Source organism: Symphalangus syndactylus, chromosome 3 (genome assembly GCF_028878055.3).
Source record: "Symphalangus syndactylus isolate Jambi chromosome 3, NHGRI_mSymSyn1-v2.1_pri, whole genome shotgun sequence".
In the NCBI taxonomy this organism is placed as follows: domain Eukaryota; kingdom Metazoa; phylum Chordata; class Mammalia; order Primates; family Hylobatidae; genus Symphalangus; species Symphalangus syndactylus.
The window spans coordinates 19,864,953-19,886,235 of NC_072425.2; the positions used below are offsets into that span (position 1 = coordinate 19,864,953).

Genomic DNA, 21,283 nt, shown 5'->3' on the forward strand with positions numbered 1-21,283 from the left:
CTCCAGCCTGGGCAACAAGAGCAAAACTCCATCTCAAAAAAACAAACAAACACAAAAACAAATAATGCCAGCAGTGAAACACTTTAAAGGTGGATATTATAATTCAAACTATAGTAATTTACAGGAAAATGAAAGCACAGTCTTTAGAGTCCTTTGTATCTGGTCAAAATGTTTCATTAGTGAAAAATTGTGTTCAAAAATATTCTGGTGCACGGATCTGCCACTTCAAACTGTTTCTGTTGTGGGTGTTCATACTGCAGTTAGAGGGAGAAGGAAACTCCTGATAGGTTTCTATCAGGAGACCAGTGAAAATGTCTGGTAGCCAAGAGAGCTGACCCCAAGTATACGTTTTCCATTTGGTTTTCACGTTTAGTTTTACTTAAACTCTTTATTCCAAGAGCTTCCAATGCACCATACATTTTTCAGCATTTTTCCTCCTACTCATTTTGTTTAATATTACAACTTCTGATTTTTAGGAAAGTTAGCAGTGTACTTTCTTTTCTTTTTTGAAACAGAATTTAGCTCTTGTTTCTCAGTGTAATGGCATGATCTCAGCCCACTGCATCCTCCGCCTCCCAGGTTCAAGCGATTCTCCTGCCTCAGCCTCCCAAGTAGTTGGGATTACAGGCATGCACCACTATGCCTGGCTAATTTTTAGTATTTTTAGTAGAGATGGGGTTTCTGCATGTTGGTCAGGCTGTTCTCGAACTCCTGACCTCAGGTGATCCACCTGCCCTGGCTTCTCAAAGTGTTGGGATTACAGGCGTGTTCCACCATGCCCAGCCAGCAGTGTACTTTCTTAAATTGTATGTGTGTTTTGTTTTTGTGGGAAATGGAAGAATGTGAGAGGCTGCTGAATGAAAAGGTTTATTGGCTACCCCAATTAAACTTATAAAGCCAGAGGGGTCCAGGCATTTTGTGTCTTCAAAGAATTCAAAAGAAGTACTCTGTCTTTGTCAATGAAAATGAATCTGTTGCAGCAGTTTGGTGATGTGACAGAATGTGTTTTTGCACTGGGTCCAGTGTATTGTTTAACATGATCTAGCATCATTGAGAGTACTTTAGCAATCCATTAGTTTCTCCCAATTTAATTGGACATTATTGGATACCGCTTCTCAGGAATACCATTCATTGTATGTGCCTGCTATTTCCAGAGGACTATTTAGATTTAGGATGAATGTTGGATGCCGACTTTTAAAGACACCATTGTGTATAATTGGAAATGTATTTGCTCAATTAATGCATCGTGGCTTAATTTTAGATTTTAATATTGTGATGCACAGGACAGCTGTGGAATAAATAGCAAGTTTTTTTGTTATTGTTGTTTGCTTTTGATGGCACAGGCAGTGTCACTCCTCTAAAGAAATAAATGGTCCAGAACATACCAATCTTCAGAAATGAAAAGGGAGGCCAGGCGTGCAGTGGCTCATGCCTGTAATCCCAGCACTTTGGGAGGCTGAGGTGGGTGGATCACTTGGGGTCAGGAGTTCAAAACCAGCCTGGCCAACATGGTGAGATCCCGTCTCTACCGGAAATTAAAAAATTAGCTGGGAGGGATGGTGTGCGCCTGTAGTCCCAACTACTTGGGAGGCTGAGGCAAGAGAATCGCTTGAACCCGGGAGATGGAGGTTTCAGTGAGCCAAGATTGCGCCATTGCACTCCACCCTGGGTGATAGAGTGAGATTCTGTCTCAAAAAAAAAACAAAAAAAAAATGAAAAGAGAACCCCATATGCAGCAGGCAGATCAGACCATGGCACAGACCAGTTTTAGTCTTTTTAGAAATTAATATTACTTACTACATTTAATTTAAGTATGTAGTTCTCTTTGGTAGCATATAAAGGTGTCTCATATTTATTTTTCCCACAAAAGCATTGGTAGGCTGGGCACAGTGTCTCACACCTGTAATCCCAGCACTATGGGAGGCCAAGGCAAGAGGATCACTTGAACCAGCAGTTTGAGACAAAGCTGGGCAAGATAGCAAGACTCCAAATCTATTTTAAAAATTTAAAAATTAGCCAGGCATGTTTTTGTGAGCCTGTAGTCCCAGCTACTTCAGGAAGCTGAGGCGGGAGGATCTCTTGAGCCCGGGAGTTCAAGGATGCATGAGCTGTGATCGTGCCACTGCACTCCAGCCTGAGAGAGAGCAACACCGTATCTCTAATAAATTAATTAATTAGATGAAATGAAATTAAGCATTGTGAAATCTTAAGCTACCACTTTGCAAGTTTTTTTGTTTGTTTGTTTTGTTCTTGTTTGTTTTTGAGACAGAGTCTTGCTCTGTCGCCCATGCTGGAATGCAGTGGCACAATCTTGGCTCACTGAAGCCTCCGCCTCCTGGGTTCAAGTGATTCTCCTGCCTCAGCCTCCCAAGTAGCTGGGACTACAGGCATGCACCACCACACCCGGCTAATTTTTGTATTTTTAGTAGAGACAGGGTTTCACCATGTTGGTCAGGCTGGTCTCAAACTCCTGACCTCGTGATCCACCCACCTCAGGCTCCTGAAGTGCTGGGATTACAGGCATGAGCCACCATGCCCGGCCTGCAAGTTTTTAATTAAAAAAGAGAACTGGGTAACTGATGTATTATTTCTGGAGTATTTTCTTTGCTATATATGTTTTATATAGGTATGGCTGTTTCATGAGTATATAAGTGTTTTGTAAATGTTTCTTCGTTTAAACAGTTTCATATACATTTCTTCATTTACATATTACTCGTTAATTTTTTTTTTTTTTTTTTTTTTTTTTTTTTTTTTTTGAGATGGAGTTTCGCTCTATCACCCAGGCTGGAGTGCAGTGGCATGATCTCGGCTCACTGCAACCTCCGCCTCCTGGGTTCAAGCGATTGTCCTGCCTCAGCCTCCCGAGTAGCTGGGATTACAGGCACGTGCCACCACGCCTGGCTAATTTTGTATTTTTAGTAGAGATGGGATTTCCCCATGTTGGTCAGGCTGGTCTGGAACTGCCGACCTCAGGTGATCCACCCACCTCGGCCTTCCAAAGTTGTGGGATTACAGGCGTGAGCCACCATGCCTGGCCACTTGTTAGTTTATGAAGTAACTCATGCATATAGTTTAAAGTTGTATTTCTCAACTATTTCTGTACATCAGAAACATTCAGAGCCCTTTTCGAACCACTTGTAGCTGGGCCCCACCCACCTCTTGTGATTCTGATCACTTCACCTGGGGTGGGTCTCAGCTACAGTATTTATTAAGACTGGCTCTATTGTGCTGTCATGGTGAGAACTACTCACTCAAAAATCCCTCCAGATTTGCTACTAAAAACAGCAATCTCCCACTTTTTGTTGCAACCCCTATTTGCTTCTTCCCAGAGGCCACTCTTCAAATAGTTTTTGGCTATTTTGTTATTTAACCACCATTTTTCTTTTTTCTTTTTTCCTTCCTTCTCTCCCCTAACCACTATTTTTCTAAATAATATACTGGCATTGATAATTCTTGATTCTTCAGTTTTAGGCGTTATGTATTGATTTTCCACTATGAAAGAGAAATTTAGTTCTCTTTCCTCTTTCTGTCCCTAGCTCACATTTCTACCCTTTCCATCGTTTTATCCACACCATAGATAATTTTGATAGATAATTTTGTTTTGTGTTGTTTTGTTTCAGAGGGAGGCTTGCTCTGTCGCCCAGGCTGGAGTGCAATGGTGCGATTCAGCTCACTGCAACCTCTGCCTCCTGGGTTCAAGCGATTCTCCTGCCTCAGCCTCTCAAGTAGCTGGGATTACAAGCACGTGCCACCACAGCTGGCTGATTTTTGTGTTTTTAGTGGAGACGGGGTTTCACCATGTTGCCCAAACTGGTCTTGAACTCCTGACGTCAGGTGATCCACCTGCCTCGGCCTCCCAGAGTTGCTAGAATTACAGGCATGAACCACCGCTCCCAGCCTAGCTTCCAGTATTTCCTTTTTTTTCTTTTTTTGAGATGGAGTTTCACTCTTGTTGCCCAGGCTGGAGTGCAGTGGTGCGATCTCGGCTCACGGTAACCTGTGCTCCCCAAGTTCAGGCCATTCTCCTGCCTTAGCCTCCTCAGTAGTTCGGATGACAGGCGCATGCCACCACACCTGGCTAATTTTGTATTTTTAGTAGAAACGGGGTTTCTCTATGTTGGTCAGGCTGGTCTCGAACTCCTGACCTCAGATGATTCACCCACCTTTGCCTCCCAAAGTGCTGGGATTACAGGCATGAGCCATCGTGCCTTGCCTGGCCTTTTTTTTTTTTTTGAGATGCGGTCTCACTCTGTCACCCAGGCTGGAGTGCAGTGATGTAATCTCAGCTCACTGAAACCTCTGCTCGCCAAGTTCAGGCCATTCTTCTGCCTTAGCCTCCTGAGTAGCTCAGATTACAGGCGCATGCCACCATACCTGGCTAATTTTGTATTTTTAGTAGAAACGGGGTTTCTCCATGTTAGTCAGGCTGGTCTCGAACTCCTCACCTCAGATGATTCACCCACCTTGGGCTCCCAAAGTGCTGGAATTACAGGCATGAGCCATCATGCCTGGCCTTTTTTATTTTTATTTTTTTGAGATGCAGTCTCACTCTTGTCACCCAGGCTGGAGAGCAGTGATGTGATCTTTGCTCACTGCAACCTCCGCCTCCCAGGTTCAAGCAATTCTCCTCTCTCAACCTCCTGAGTAGCTGGGATTACAGGCGCACACCACCACACCCGACTAATTTTTTGTATTTTTAGTAGAGTCGGGGTTTCACCATGTTGGCCAGGCTGGTCTTGAACACCTGCCTGGGCCTCCCAAAGTGCTAGGGTTACAGGCATGAGCCACCACGCTCAGCCTGAGCCATGGCGCCCAGTCCAGTATGTCTTAAGAAGCATAAAGCATTCTAGTTCTGTTTTCTTTTTTACGCAACACATTTTCAGTGTCTGGAAACAGAGAATCTTGTCTTTCTTCTTAGTGATTTTTCAGTTTCTCAATATTGTGCCCTGGTTTGAGTTTACTTTTTTTTAAGATGGAGTTTCGCTCTTGTCACCCAGGCTGGAGTGCAGTGGCACGATCTTGGCTCTTTGAACATCCACCTCCCAGGTTCAGGTGATTCTCCTGCCTCAGCTTCCCAAGTAGCTGGGATTACAGGCATGCGCTACCACACCCGGCTAATTTTGTATTTTTTAGTAGAGACAGGGTTTCACCACCTTGGCCAGGCTGGTCTCGAACTCCTGACCTCTTGATCCACCCGCCTCAGCCTCCCAAAGTTCTGGGATTACAGGTGTGAGCCACTGCGCCCGGCTGGTCTGGGTTTACTTTTAACTATGGTGCTTGACATGTACTTGGTGAATTATTTCAGTCTGGAAACTGCTCATTTTCTAGAGTTAGTCCATTGATTTTCTCTCTGCATTTTCTTTTTTCCTGTTCTGTCTTTTAAGAACTTTTTTCATTATTGGACATTCTGGTCTAGTTGTCTCTTATTTTTTGTCTGTCCTTTGCTCTTTAATACATTTTTTTCTTTAGGAAATCCCCTCATCTTTATCTTCTAAGCCTTTTATTGAGATTTTTCATTTGTCTCTCTATTTTCCTTTCATATATATAGAAATAGATGCATGTGTGTTTATGTAACACATACATACATATGCACATATATATATATAATTATCTTGGGTTTTTTAAAATCATGGTTGAAATATCACTTTCCTTTGAGAATATCAGTGATCATTTAAAATTTCTCCCTGCCTCGTATCTGCTTCCTCTTTGTTCATTTGTTTCTGCTTGGTTTTGCCTCTGTCTTTCTCATTAGAGACTTTCCTGAGAGTATCATAATCCCTGCTTGTTTGCTCATATTTAAGATTAGAGCCTAGCAAACTGATCAGAAGCTCTGAGGGGTGATTCCAGCCGAGCTCTGGGACTGGTTCCAACTGAGCTGGACCTTATAGTTGGGTAATCCCTAATGCCAGTATCTTTAGGTCTTCCTTCATGGCCTGGTCGTGTATATCAGAGAAGATGCAACTATTCCGCCTGGAATATGAAGGTCTAGTGACCAGCATGATGCCGTGTTTTCCCTGAAGCGTGTGTTTATGTGCGTGCATGTGTGTAGGTTGTGTGTGTGTATGTGCGTGTTTATAGATACATGTATCCTTACCCAGTGCCTCACACTGAAAAGAGTGTTTGTTTTGTTTTTTTGTTTGGTTTTTTTTTTTTTTTTTGAGACGAAGTCTCGCTCTGTTACCCAGGCTGGAGTACAGTGGCATGATCTCGGCTCACTACAACCTCTGCCTCCCAGGTTCAAGCAATTCTCCTGCCTTATTCTCCCAAGTAGCTGGGACTACAGATGTGTGCCACTACACCTGGCTAATTTTTGTATTTTTTAGTAGAGACAGGGTTTCCCCACGTTGGCCAGGCTGGTCTCAAATACCCGACCTCAAGTGATCCACTCAGCTCGGCCTCCCAAAGTGCTGGGATTACAGGTGTGAGCCACCATGCCCGGCCAAAAGAGTCTTAATCAGTGCATGTTGAATGATGAAATGAGGGTGCTATTGTCCTTATTTTGTACTTGTGGAAACTTTGCCTCTGAGGTTCAGGATCTTGTCTAATATTTCCAACACCAGTCTTTCTCATTCCAGTGCCCGTGCTCTTTCCCACATAGGAAAAGAGTAGCTTTTCAGGCTTGTCTGAGCCTCATGTTAGAGGAATACTGTGATTGAAATACCAAGATTTGTGTAACAAGTATGGCCCATATTTTGGCTCTTAGATTGCCAGTAGGGGTAAACTAAGCAAGTTGATTGGCCTTATCTGTGGTAATGTAGTACTTAGTAGGAGTTTAAAATAATTTTTTTTTTTTTTTTTTTTTGAGACGGAGTCTCGCTCTGTCGCCCGGGGTGGAGTGCAGTGGCGCAATCTCGGCTCACTGCAAGCTCCGCCTGCCGGGTTCACGCCATTCTCCTGCCTCAGCCTCTCCGAGTAGCTGGGACTACAGGTGCCCGCCACCACGCCCGGCTAATTTTTTGTATTTTTTAGTAGAGACGGGGTTTCACCGTGGTCTCGATCTCCTGACCTTGTGATCCACCCGCCTCGGCCTCCCAAAGTGCTGGGATTACAAGCGTGAGCCACCGCGCCCGGCCAGGAGTTTAAAATAATTTTAAAAAAGCCATCCAGGCGCGGTGGCTAACACTTGTAATCCCAGCACTTTGGGAGGCCGAAGCGGGCGGATCACAAGGTCAGGAGTTTGAAACCAGCCTGACCAACATGGTGAAACCCCATCTCTACTAAAAATACAAAAATTAGCCAGGCATGGTGGCATATGCCTGTAATCCCAGCTATTCAGGAGTCTGAGGCAGGAGAATCTCTTGAACCCGGGAGGCAGTGAGCCGAGATCGCACCACTGCACTCCAGCCTGGGCGACACAGCAAGACTCCATCTCAAAAAAAAAAAAAGCCCTCAGTCATTTTGGGCAATACTTCTTTTTCTTTTTTCCCCTGGAAGAAGAAAATCCTTTTGTACATTTAAGTATTTATGACAGAGCTAGCTGGATCCCTGCCTGTGAAAATGACTTACAGATTTGTCAAAACAGGAGTATTTATCTAAACAGCCTCATCCTAAACTATTTGACTGATGTCTACAGCAATCCGTTTCTTAAGGCATTCACAACAGGATTCAGTTATATAAGAGCTCTTCTGCCACTCAGCCTCACTCTCATTCCATTTCTCTCTTGCTGCTTTGAAAGACCTTTTTGTTTTTGCAGTTATATGGTGATATATCTAAGTTTGGCTTAAATCTACTGGGATTTGTTGGACTTCTTGAGGTGGTAGGTTGGAGTTTTTTGTTACTGCTGGGAAATTCTCTTTTTCTCTTCACATATTGATTGTATCTAAGCCTGTCTCTCCTCACCTTCTGGAGCTCCGATTAAATATGTGTATTAGACATTCACACTGTGTCTTCCACATTTCTTAACCTCTCTTCTGTCTGTATTTTTCATCATTTTGTTTCTTTGGTTGAGATTTGTATAGTTTCTTCTGATCTAGCTCATAGTTCAAAAATTCTGTCTTCAGCTGTGTGTAACTTGCTCTCAAACCCATCTATTGAGTTTTTTGTTGGTTATGGTATTTTTCATGTCGATAAATTATATGTCATTCTTTTTTAAGTATTCCATTGCCCTTTCTATTTTATTTTATTTTATTTTATTTTATTTTATTTTTGAGACGGAGTCTCGATCTGTTGCCCAGGCTGCAGTGCAGTGGCGCGATCTCGGCTCACTGCAACCTCCACCTCCCGGGTTCGAGCGATTCTCCTGCCTCAGCCTCCCGAGTAACTGGGACTACAGGTGGGGACTACCACACCTGGCTAATTTTTTGTATTTTTAGTAGAGACAGGGTTTCACCATGTTAGCCGGGATGGTCTCTATCTCCTGACCTCATGATCCGCATGCCTTGGCCTCCCAAAGTACTGGGATTACAGGCATGAGCCACCGTGCCCGGCCGCTCCATTGCCCTTTTTATAGTTTCTTATTTTCAAGTTTATTTCTTATTTCTTCAAACTTAGTAAGCATACTTATTATTTTTTATCTGTGTGATATTTTCTATAATCATATATGAAATTGGAATTCCTTTTTTTTTTTTTTTTTTTAATTGAGATGAAGTTTCACTCTTGTTGCCCAGGCTGGAGTGCAATGGTGCGATCTCACCTCACCGCAACCTCCGCCTCCCCGGTTCAAGCAATTCTCCTCAGCCTCCCAAGTAGGTAGGATTACAGGCATGTGCCACCACTCCTGGCTAATTTTGTATTTTTAGTAGAGACGGGGTTTCTCCATGTTGGTCAGGGTGGCCTCAAACTCCCAACCTCAGGTGATCCACCCGCCTCTGCCTTCCAAAGTTCTGGGATTACAGTGTGAGCCACTGCGCCCAGCTGAAATCAGATTTTCTATATGAAATCTGATTTTGCTGTTTGAGACACCCTTTGCTGTTTTTGTGCCCCTGTATGCTTGATTATTTTTGACTATGTTTCTTCTTCTTATCCTTAAAAATTACCTGTATGAAGTTCACTGAGCCCTAGGATGAGGATACCTTTATGCAGAGAGGGTCTGCATTTGCTTATTCCAGACACCCGGAGGCACTACCAGTTTCGGATCACCTAGATGATAGAAATTTGGGCTGCAAATATGCAGGAGGGCTGACTTACACTGACAGCCCTCAGGAACTAATTTTTGTTTTCTGCTCAGCATCAAGAAAAAATTTTTTGCAGTCCCATGTGGAGTGATCATGGAGGGGAGAGGAAGTGTCAAGTTCGGTTTTGGTTAATCCTTATACTGACAGTATAGCCCTTTAGGATTCCAGGTTAAAGGGTGTAGCCTTTTGGGATTCCAGTTTAAAGGCTGTAGCCCTGAGGATTCCAGTTTAATGTGGGGTGAGTTTTCTATTACATTCCCATCTTGGACAGATGCTGAGCTGTGACATTCGTCCCCTTTTCCAGATGAGATCTTCAGAACCCAAATTCAAGTTGCTAGATTGATTCAGGGCAAGAGTTTTGGAATCTGCATATCCTCTCAGTCTCCTCTACAGGTTTTTCTGTATCTCTCTGCCCTTTTATCAGTGAAGTGCCCTTGAGTTCAGTCCTTGTTCTTTTCCACCTACAGCTGACTTCTTGATGTTCTTAGCTGATTTCGTGGCTTTGCTGTTTCTGCATTGACAACCTCCAGGCCAGACCTCTCTCTCTCAAACTCAACTTGAATATTATCTACCTACTCCACATCTTTAGTTGTAATTTAGTTGGTAGAGTTTGCAAACTGAACATGCCCAAGACGGAATTCCTAGGCTCTTCCATATACAGCTTTCCCCATTTTAGTTCATGGCTACTATACTATTATAGTTACCCCAGCCAGAATCCTTGATTTCATACTTGACTCCTCCTCCCCTCACATCCAACATCCATTTTAGGAATCCTGTTGACTCTAACTAATACGTGTATCCAAGATCCTATTACCTCCTCTCCCTCATCCTGGCTCATACCACCATCATCATTCACCTGAATTACTGCCGTAGCCTTCTAATGAGTCTTCCTCCTTCCTCGCTCTCCTGTAAGTGTGCTTATAAGACAGATATGCCACCTTTCTACTCAAAATCACCAATGGCCTGTGATCTCACTCAGAAGAAAGGCTTTATTTTTTCTGCTTACATATACCCCTCCCTCCCCAGTCTTCCAGAAACATCTCTGATCTTCTCTCTTCCTGGGCCCCTGATTGCTCAGTTCTCTTCAGCCACACTGACCCTCTTGCTGTTCCTGAAACATATCCGGCAGTCATCTGTCGTAGATCTTTACATTCTTTTCCCCCTGCCTTGAATCCTCTTCCAAAGATACCTACATTATTCTTTAGGTGTTTGAGCAAATAAAGCCTTTTATAAGGTCTTCCCTAATTGTCCTTAAAATTATATACCTCCCCAGTACTCCTTATCCACCTTTCTTTATTTTTCTTAATAATCATAACAGTTAACTTTTCCATAGTGACTAGCAATATGCACTGTTCTAAGCACTTTATGTGTATACATTTAATTCCTGCACAACACAGAGTGTTGCTTTTATTGTTTCGATTTTACGGATAAGAAAACCAAGGCACAGATAAAGGTTAAGTAATTTGCCCAAGATCACACAGATAGTGGGTGGCCAAGTTGGAACGTAAAACAGTGGACTGTAAACCTGTGCTATTAAGTATGTGCTGTGCTTCCATATGTAGTACTTGTCACCTTCTGTGATATTATATAACTTACTTATTTAGTTGGTTAGTTTACTGTGGGTCACAGTCTACCATTTCTCCATCCCCCCATCCAACTCTCAGCTCCAGGCTGGGCACGGTGGCTCACGCCTGTAATCCCAGCACTTTGGGAGGCTGAGGCGGGTGGATTGCCTGAGGTCAGGAGTTCGAGACCAGCCTGGCCAACATGGTGAAACCCTGTCTCTACTAAAAATACAAAAATTAGCCAGGTGTGGTGGCACATGCCTGTAATCCCAGCTAGTAGGGAGGCTGAGGCAGGGAGAGTTGCTCGAACCTGGGAGGTGGATGTTGCAGTGAACTGAGATTGCCACTGCACTCCAGCCTGGGCAACAGAGCGAGACATCATCTCAAAAAATAAAAATTAAAATTAAAAAAAAAACTTAACATAAATGTGAGCTCCAGAAGATAGAGTTTTTTCTGTTTTGTTTACTGTTGTATCTCTAGCACCTGTAGCAGTGTCTAGTCCTTAGGTCCATGAGTATTTGTTGAAGAAGAGAAGAAGAGATCTTTAAAAAGAACATTATATACTGTTTTAAGTGAATGCTTTGTTCTTTTTTTTAAGAGACAGGTTTTCATTCTGTCACCCAGGTTGGAGTGCATGGAGTGCAGTGGTACAATCATAGCTCACTGCAGCCTCAAACTCCTGGGCTCAAGAGATCCTCCTACGTCAGCCTCCTGAGTACTAGGACTACAGAAACACGCCACCACACCTGGCTAATTTTTAAATTTTGTGTAGAGGTAGGGTCTTGCTATATTGTACAGGCTGATCTTGAGCTCCCTGCTATAAGCGATTCTCTCACCTTGGTCTTCCAAAGTGCTGGGATTATGAGCCACCATGTCCAGCTAGTGAATACATTTTAAACCTCAGTTAAAGAAATAATTTCCTAAGCAAAAGATTGAATGGCTATATGAAAGAAATCTGAAAAGCCCCATCCCTGGCTAGAAATATAGGAAAGTTATCAAAATTATTTCCTTTTCCCCACAAGAAAGGCTTCTAGCCCTTCTGGGTTTACCAATAATATATATATATATATATATATATATATATATATATATATATATATTTTTTTTTTTTTTTTTTTTTTTTTTTTTTTTTTGAGACAGAGTGTCACTCTGTTGCCCAGGCTGGGATGTAGTGACGTGATCTCAGCTCACTGCGACCTCTGCCTCCTGGGTTCAAGTGAGTCTCCTGCCTCAGCCTCCCAAATAGCTGGGATTACAGGTGCATGTCACCATGCCTGGCTAATTTTTTTATTTTTTATTTTTAGCAGAGATGGGGTTTCATCATGTTGGCCAGGCTGGTCTCGAACTCCTGACCTCAGATGAACCACCCCCCTCGGCCTCCCAAAATGCTGCGATTACAGGCGTGAGCCACCGTGCCCGGCCCAATAATACTTTGAAACCTTTAGAGTCAGATATACAATTTAGGGCAATGGAAAAGATCAGAACTATCCAATTCATTCTGTAGCAGTTAGGCCACAAAATACTTGTATGGCTTTGATCATGTCTTTGATCTTTTCTGAGCTACTTTTTCCTTCTCAAATAAGTTGTGAATGCTGATCTCACAGGATTGTTGTGATTGCAGATTAAGATCTATGAAGCCTAGCATAGAAAATAGCACTCAGTAAATGATAGGAATTATTATGATAATGATACTGTTTCCAGACAAAATTAGCACACATGAAAGAAAACTTTACCCCAAAGTAGTTTATCAATATAGAATAGAAGAATTTAAATAAAATACTAGCCAATAGGCTTACTAATAGAATCATCTATCAAAAGAGTTTATCTGAATCATGCATGAAGATTAGGTATAGGAAAATCAGGCCAGGTGCAGTGTCTCACATCTGTAATCCCAGCACTTTGGGTGCATAAGGCACGAGGATTGCTAGAGGCCAAGAGTTCAAGACTAGCCTGAGCAATATAGCAAGACCCCATCTATAAAATAAAAAACTAGCCGAGTGTGGTGCCACGTCTGTGCAGTGCTAGCTACTTAGGAGGCTGGGGCAGGAGGATTGCTTGAGTTTAGAAGATAAAGACTGCAGTGAGCTATGATCACACCACTGTACTCCTGCCTGGGTTACAGAGCAAGACCTTGACTAAAAAAAAAAAAAATTCATACTATAAACTATGTTGATAGGATAAATAAGACAATCACATGCTTTCGTAACAGTCATTTAGTAAAATCTAATAACACTCATCACCTGTTCTTAACTAAAGCACTGAACCTATGATGAAGAGCTTCTTTATTAAATAGCCAACGTTGTACTTAGAAAAACACTAAAAGTATCTTCAATTAAAATAAGCAAGAAAAAGAGAATGCCTGTTACTATCATTATGATACAGTATTACTTTGGTCCCAACTAGAAATTCATAACATTCCCCAAATAAAACAATAACAAAAGTTGTTTGGATTAGTAAAAGAGGACACAAAACAGTGAATATTGGAAAGAATGAGATGAAAACCACTAGTTGCAGATGGTATGATTTTATATTTAGAAAATCAAGAGGAATCACAGAAAAGCTACTAATATGAATATAAATTCATCAAAGTGGTTAGATATAGGACAAACATATAAAATTCAATAGCAACTTTAGATATGAGCTATGTCTGGTTAAAATTTATTCATTTGTATATATTTGCTATAATTTGTCTTAAACAATAGCTTTGAATCATACACTTCATCTATGTGGGCAGTTATGAGATATTCTGCAAAAACTTGCAAATAAAGATTATAAGATTATCCTTTGGGAGTTAAACTATAAAATTAATTAATGAATAGATCAGAGTAAAGCCACATGTAAAGCACCTCAAAGAAACTATTTCTCAGGCCTAAAATTTAATTATTATCTGATAGAAGGTATTCATATATTTGTGTCAGAGGTCTCCAAGATGATTCCCAGGTTCGGTGATTTCCTAGGAAGATTCACGGGACTCGGCATATGGTCATACTCACTGCTAAGATTTAGTACAGTAAAAGGATACAGAGCAAAATCAGCAAAAGAAAAAGATAAGTAGGGTGAGTTTGGAGAAAACCAAGTACAAATTTTCAGGGGACCTCTTCCAGTGGAGTCACACAGGATACACTTAATTACCCAACCAACAAGTTGTGACAACATGGATTAAATATTATCTACCAGCGAAGCTCATTAGGAACTCAGTAACCAGGGTTTTTATTGGGAACTGGTCTTGTGGGCACTCTCTGCCTGGCTCTTAACAAAATGCTACACTCCCAGAAGGAAAGCAGGTGTTCAGTATAAACCATCTTCTTTGCTCATTCTAGGGAGAACGAGCCACTCTTTATCAGTTCTGCTAATGGTAGGAATTTTCACCAAAACTAAGTTCCCAGAAGCCAGCCAGGGGCCAACCCAATAAGCAAAACTTTCGAAGGATGGCAGTCTGGCTTGCTATGCTAACACTTCTCTGCACAGTATTATTGGAAAAAAAAAAAAAGTCAAGAGAGAAGTTGGTTAGCAAGGAGTGCAAAGAAAAAGGAGACCTTGAGAAATAAATAATAGCAATGTCCATTTTAGCACTATCTAAGAGGAAAAGCGACATGGCTAAGATCCCTAAAGCCATCTTAGGACTCTGTAGTGCAGAAAATGCCTCAATCTGCCTTATCAAAAGAATCATTCAATTTACTCGCTTTGTTTGGATTACAAGATATTTCTAATTTATCTGAGTTATTTGCTTAATTTTTTTTTTTTTTTTTTTTTTTTTTTTTTTTTTTTTTGAGACAGTCTTGCTCTGTCACCCAGGCTGGAGTGCAGTGACCTGATCTCAGCTCACTGCAACCTCCGCCTCCCGGGTTCATGCCATTCTCCTGCCTCAGCCTGCTGAGTAGCTGGGACTACAGGCACCTGCCACCACGCCTGGCTAATTTTTTTGTATTTTTAGTAGAGACGGAGTTTCACCATGTTAGCCAGGATGGTCTCAATCACCTGACCTCGTGATCCGCCTGCCTTGGCCTCCCAAAGTGCTGGGATTACAGGCGTGAGCCACCACGCCTGGCCTATTTGCTTAATATTTTTAGTACTGGTATTACATTCACAAAGTCACAGAATCAAAAATTTCAAGAAAGCATATTGTGAAATCTCTTCCTCCCACCTAGTCCCAATGCACTAAATTCCTATCTCTCCCCATAGATAATCACTGTTACCTGTTTCTTATCCTTTTAGAAAAAAAGTTGTAAATGGATATACAAACTAAAACAGTCTTTTTTTTTTTTTTTTTTGTGATGGAGTCTTACTCTGTTGCCCAGGCTAGGGTACAGTGACATGATCTTGGCTCCCTGCAACCTCCGCCTCCTGGGTTCTAGCAATTCTCCTGCCTCAGCCTCCCTAGTAGCTGGGATTACAAGCACACGCTACCACGCCCAGCTAATTTTTGTATTTTTAGTAGAGTTGGGCTTTCACCATGTTGGCCAGGTTGGTCTCGAATTCCTGACCTCAAGTGATCTGCCTGCCCTTGGCCTTTCAAAGTGCTGGGATTACAGGCATGAGACACCATGCCCAGCCAAGAAATAGTCTTTAGTTTTCTTAGTTATGTAAATAGTAGTAACATCTTATACCACATTGCACCATATCTTTTTTCATTGAATAAGAAGTATTGAGGCTGGGCACGGTGGCTCACACTTGTAATCCCAGCACTTTGGGAGGCTAAGGCAGGCAGATCACTTGAGGTCAGGAGTTCAAGACCAGCCTGGTCAACATGGCGAAACCCCATCTCTACTAAAAACACAAAAATTAGCCAGGCACAGTGGCATTCTCCTGTAATCCCAGCTACTCAGGAGGCTGAGGCACAAGAATCACTTGAACCTGGGCAGCGGAGGTTGCAGTGAGCCGAGAGGTGGAGGTTGCACTCCAGCCTGGGCGACAGAGCGAAACTGTTTCAAAAAAAGAAAAAAAGTATTGGTGACCCTTCATACCTGTTCATAAAGAACTTCTTCATTCTTTTTTATAGCTCTTTATTATTCCATTGTATTATTGTAGCATAATTTATTGTACCAATCCTGTATTGCTTGGTCATTTGGTTGTGTTATTTCCATTCCTTCACTATCACTAACAAGGCTTCAACGAATAATTTAATACTTAACGTTATTTTATTGGTTGCATAGTGTATCTATAGGGAAAATTTCTAATTTGGGAATTTCTGTGCTAATATGCATTTGAGTGTAATAGATGCCGCCAAGTTAAATTGTCTTCTAAAGTGTTTATATCAATTTATACTCCTATTACCTACATATGAGTATTTCCCCACATTCTTGCCAACAGTGTATATTCTCCAGCTTTTAGAAATTTTGCTAAACTGATAGGTTAAAAATGGAATATTTTTTTTTTTGAGATGGAGTCTTGCTCTGTCGCCCAGACTGGAGTGCAGTGGTGCGATCTTGGTTCCCTGCAGCCTCCGCTTCCCGGGTTCAAGTGACTCTCCTGCCTCAGCTTCCCGAGTAGCTGGAATTACAGGCATGCACTACCATGCCCAGCTAATTTTTGTATTTTTAGTGGAAACGGGGTTTCATTATGTTGGCCAGGCTGGTCTCCACTCCTGACCTCAGGTGATCTGCCCACCTCTGCCTCCCAAAGTGCTGGGGTTACAGGCGTGAGCCAACGCGCCTGGCTGAGAGGCTCTTTCAGTATTAGGAGATTAATCCTTTGTAATGTGAGTTCCAGATATTTTCTTCAGTTCATTATTTGACTTTTGATTTTGTTTATGCTCTATTTTACCGTTCATAAGCTTTTGATTTTTATGTAACTAGGTTTATCAATCATAGTTAATCGTAACAGGAGAGTCTAAGTCAAAAAAATATGTTTTCTTTCACCACTTTTATTGTTTAATTTTTTACATTTGCATCTTTGATATATTTGGAATTTGTCCTAGTGTGTGGTATGAAGTATGGAGCCAACTTTCTTTTAGATGGCTATTCAGTTTTTCCAACCAATCTGAGGTGTCATTATTATGTGTACATAAGTCCTAAATGTTTTGGAGTCTAATTCTGGACTTTTCATTCTGTTCCATTGGTTTTCTGCCTACTCTTGTACCAGCACCACTTTAATTACTGAAGTTTTTCTTTTGTTACGTTTTGTTTTGTTTTGTTTTGTTTTTTGTTTTGAGGCAGAGTCTCGCTCTGTTTCCCAGGGTGGAGTGCAGCGGCACAATCATAGCTCATTGTGGCCTTGACCTCCCTGGCTCAAGTGATCCTCCCACCTCAGCCTCCCAAGCAGCTGGGACTACAAGCATGTACCACCACATTTGGCTATTTTTTCTCTTCTTTGTAGATTTGGGGTCTCACTATTTTGCCCAGGCTGGTCTCAAACTCCTGGGCTCAAGTGATTCTCCCACCTCCCCAAGAGCTGGGATTACAGTCGTGAGCCACTGTGCCCGGCCTTACTGAGGTGTAAAGTATGTTTCAATATCTGATGAGTCTAGTTCTGCCTCTGCTCTTTTTCAGAGTTCTCTTGGGTAATCCAGTTTTTCCATATGAACTTTAGAATTACTTTTTTCAGTTGTAGGAAAAAAAGTCTGTGGCTATTTTTATTGAGGTTGGTTTAAATTTTAATAAGTTAGTGTAATGACATTTTAGAATTGTTTTATCTCTAAGAACATAGTATGTCTTGGCTGGGCGTGCTGCCTCATGCCTGTAATCCCAGCACTTTGGGAGGCCGAGGTGGGTGGATCGCTTGAGCTCATGAGTTTAAGACCAGCCTGGGCAACATGGCAAAATCCCGTCTCTACTAAAAATACAAAAATTAGCCAGGTGTGGTGGCATGCACCTGTAGTCCTAGCTACTGGGGAGGCTGAGGCAGGAGAATCACCTGAACCAGGGAGACAGAGGTTGCAGTGAGCCGAGATCATGCCATTGCACTCCAGCCTGGGCGACAAGAGCAAGACTCAAAAAAAAAGAACATGGTATGTCTTTACATTTGTTCAAGTCTTCATTTTATCATTCAGGAGTATTTAAAAATTTTTTTTTGTTGTTTGATTTTTTATTTCTTATTAAGTTTACTCCTAGGAGTTTTATTTTTCTTGTTGCTTTACCACACAGCTTATGATTTTACTTCCCTTGTAGATATATCTTCAGGAAAAAGATATGATTAATTATGCAGAGTACTTTAGTTTGAGTGTCAGCTTGTTACTGTAAATCACACATTGACATTCTGGTCTTTTACATCATTCCATGAGAGCGGTTATTATGACCCACAATAAGAGATGACTCCAGGAATCAGGTTTTGGAGCTGAAAGCCAGATCCTGGATCTTGGAAAGTTCACCTTTATGTGTATCAGTGTGTGTTGCTTGATGGAGTGGCCTCTTGGTATACAGCCAGATGACTTCTCTTTGCAAAACTACAATCAGGTTTATACATTGTGTTTAAAAAATCAGTAGTTCACTCAGTAAACTATTTCAATTGAGAGCCTTTAAGAAAGCCTATTATGCATGGTACTTACATATGAATGGCAGTCTCCTTAGCTGTTGCTGATGTTTCTGCATCTATTTATGAGTTTAAGGGCCCAATCTATACACTAAAAATATACTTTGGAAAATTACTAAGTAACTATCTTTTGTCAAATCTTTAATGCCAGTTTTAAATTCTTATATATTACAGAATTTCACAAACTTGTTTGGACAGCCACTAGTCTGCTTGCTTTCTCCTACAGCATATCCAAAAGCTTTACAAGGTATGTACCCTCATTGCCTAGTATAGCCATAGGTTGCAAATAAACACTATCTATATTATGAATAGTACTGATCTTTGTTTTTTCCTCCCATAATGATTGCGTGTGGATTTATGGTGTTTAATATGGCAGGTGTCGCTCTGAAATATACCCAGAAGCCTTGCCAACAACCAGGATCCCTTAATGTGCTACCATTAGGCCTTGAAATAATTCATTCCTGAGAAAGAAGTGGTTTTGTTCCTTGCTGATGAGGAACTCATGATTCGTAAATTTTAAAATTTGTTTTATAGGTGTTTTGATTTGCTGGTCATATCCATGTAGCATGGTTTTCCTATGTCTTTGCAGGCATGTTTTAAAAGATCCAAGGCATCTTTTAAGACTATAAGATTGCTGGTCTAGGAAACTTCTCAGTCTATGCCACAGAGTTAGGATAACCTAACTGGCACAACTTAAAGTGTTTCTTTTATTCACATTTTTACCTTGTTGTGATTTTAAAATAAAAGAACCTCTTCTAAGTCTGCCAGAGAGACAGGTTAGTGTTTTGGCCATTTCTTCAATGGCTGAGAATCAAAAGACTTTTTGTCCTTAATAATTTGTCTTTAATTAGTGACACATAAAATCTAATTCTAACTCCCAGTCATTTAGTAGGTAAAATACTAAACAACCTTAACACTGTTTTAGCAGTACTTGTCACTGTTTCACTATCTCCCTAACTGCGAATAGTGCTGATGTCTCTCTGTGGGAGATGGCATTTTACTGCTACTTCCCAGCCAGAAGTCCTGTCTGCTGACATAGTTTGACACAGGAAGTGATGGTCAGCATTTGAATGCCTGAGAGAAGCTGGAGGCTTTCACCGTTGTTTTAAGGTAAGTTCTGCTGTTTAACAGGGACAAACATGTAGAAATATTAACTTCATGTATCCAAAAGTAAAATTACTAAGGGATAGAACTTACCTTCAAACAACGGTAAAATTCTCCTGCTTTGAAGATTTTGTTATCCTGTTTCTTATCATTTCTGGAGGAATGTAATCTCTTTCAGTTACTGAGCAGTACTTTTTGCCATCAATCTGTCCTATCATTATGTAGTTTTATTTAAATTTACATGATCAAATAGGTTAATACCAAGATTATTTGGTCTGAAAGACTTCATTGTATAGAATGAAGAGAAATATATATATATATATATAAAAATATATAGAGAGGAGAAAAACAGACTTTGGAGGCAAACTGACTGAATTTGAATCCCGACTCAGCCACTTACTTGCTGTGTGACCTTGGGAAATTATTCAGTCATTCTGTGCCTCAGTTTCTTCATCTATCAAATGGAAATAATAATAGTATCTACCTCATAGAACAATGCTGGGTATGTAGTAACTACTCAATATGTGCTCTCATTATTATTATTATGCTTAGTTGTAATACATGTCCTTCACATATTTTGATCCGGTTTCCTATCTTCATGCTACAAAGCTTAGACCTCTAACACCTTAAATTAATTGTTCAATTACAAAAGCAGATTCAAAATTATTTTGTGAGAAATGTTTTGGATTTATCCATAGGCATTATTGCTACTCACCTCTGCAAAAGGGGAGAGCCCTCCATGTGGGTGCAAAACTAGCTGATCAGTAAGCACTTCTGAGATCTAAAGCCTGTAGTTTTCTCATTAGCCAAGAGTTACTTCATTTATTCAATTTTGTTTTTTTTTTGAGATGGGGTCTCACTCTGTCACTCAGGCTGGAGTACAGTTGTGTGATCATAGCTCACTTCAGCCTCTACCTCCTGGGCTCAGGTGATCCTCCCACTTCAGCCTCTCAAGTAGCTGGGACCACAGGTATACACTACCACACCCAGCTAATTTTTGTATTTTTTTTTGTAGGGACTGGGTCTCGCCGTGTTGCCTAGGCTGGTCTCAAACTCCTGGGCTCAAGAGATCTGCCTGCCTTGGCCTCCCAAAGTGCTATTCAGCATTTATTATCAGGTACCGTGCTAGGCACTGGAGATAGCACTGTGACCTGACAAGCGCAGTTACGTTCTTCCCAGAGCCAAATGTCCTGTGGCAGATAGAGAGAGCCTGATGGGTGGTTATTATAAGTGATTCACAAGAGGATGCCTGCAAATGGACGAGGAACTCCTGACCAGCAGCACATTGAAGACGAGGGAAGGGGATGAGATAATGTCTAACGTGGACGTTAAGAACATGGAGAACTAGATGGGGGTGGGAAATGACTGAGCAAGAGTGTTCCAGCTGAGAATTTGCATGTGCTGTGGCCATGAGATACGACAGCTTAGGGAGCACGTAGAAAAATTTATTTCATTTTATTTTTTGAGATGGACTCTTGCACTGTCGCCCAGGCTAGATGCAGTAGTGCAATCTCGGCTCACTGCAACCTCCGCTTCCTAAGTTCAAGCGATTCTCCTTGCCTCAGCGTCCCAAGAAGCTGGGATTACAGGCACTCGCCACCACTCCCAGCTAATTTTTTTTTTTTTTTTTTTTTTTTTTTTGAGATGGAGTCTCGCTCTGTCGCCCAGGCTGGAGTGCAGTGGCGTGATCTCAGCTCACTGCAACCTCCGCCTCCCAGGTTCACACCATTCTCCTGCCTCAGCCTCTCCGAGTAGCTGGGACTACAGGCGCCCACCACCACGCCCGGCTAATTTTTTGTATTTTTAGTAGAGACAGGGTTTCACCGTGGTCTCGATCTCCTGACCTCGTGATCCGCCCACCTCGGCCTCCCAAAGTGCTGGGATTACAAGCGTGAGCCACCGTGCCCAGCCCTAATTTTTTTGTATTTTTAGTAGAGACGGGTTTTCACTATGTTGGCCAGGCTGGTCTCAAACTCCTGACCTCGTGATCTGCCCGCCTCGGCCTCCAAAAGTGCTGGGATTACAGGCGTGAAC

At 41.7% G+C, this 21,283-nt stretch overlaps 1 protein-coding gene across 8 annotated transcripts in view; it reads left to right on the forward strand.

The window, feature by feature from the left end:
• Positions 1-21,283, forward strand: part of SCAI (suppressor of cancer cell invasion) — a 195,020-nt gene that overhangs the window by 145,898 nt on the left and 27,839 nt on the right. For 5 of the 8 annotated variants that reach the window (XR_010119972.1, XR_010119973.1, XM_055271089.2 and 2 more), the window contains one exon: positions 18,320-18,392. Coding sequence is in view for 3 of the 8 variants with exons in the window: in XM_055271089.2 (XP_055127064.1) it covers positions 18,320-18,392 (73 nt within the window). In the remaining 5 variants the exon portion in view is untranslated. Of the gene's footprint in view, positions 1-18,319; positions 18,393-19,112; positions 19,256-20,264; positions 20,367-21,283 lie in introns of all 8 variants that reach the window. The other 3 variants (XR_008656493.2, XR_008656492.2, XR_008656491.2) reach the window with 2 other exon arrangements.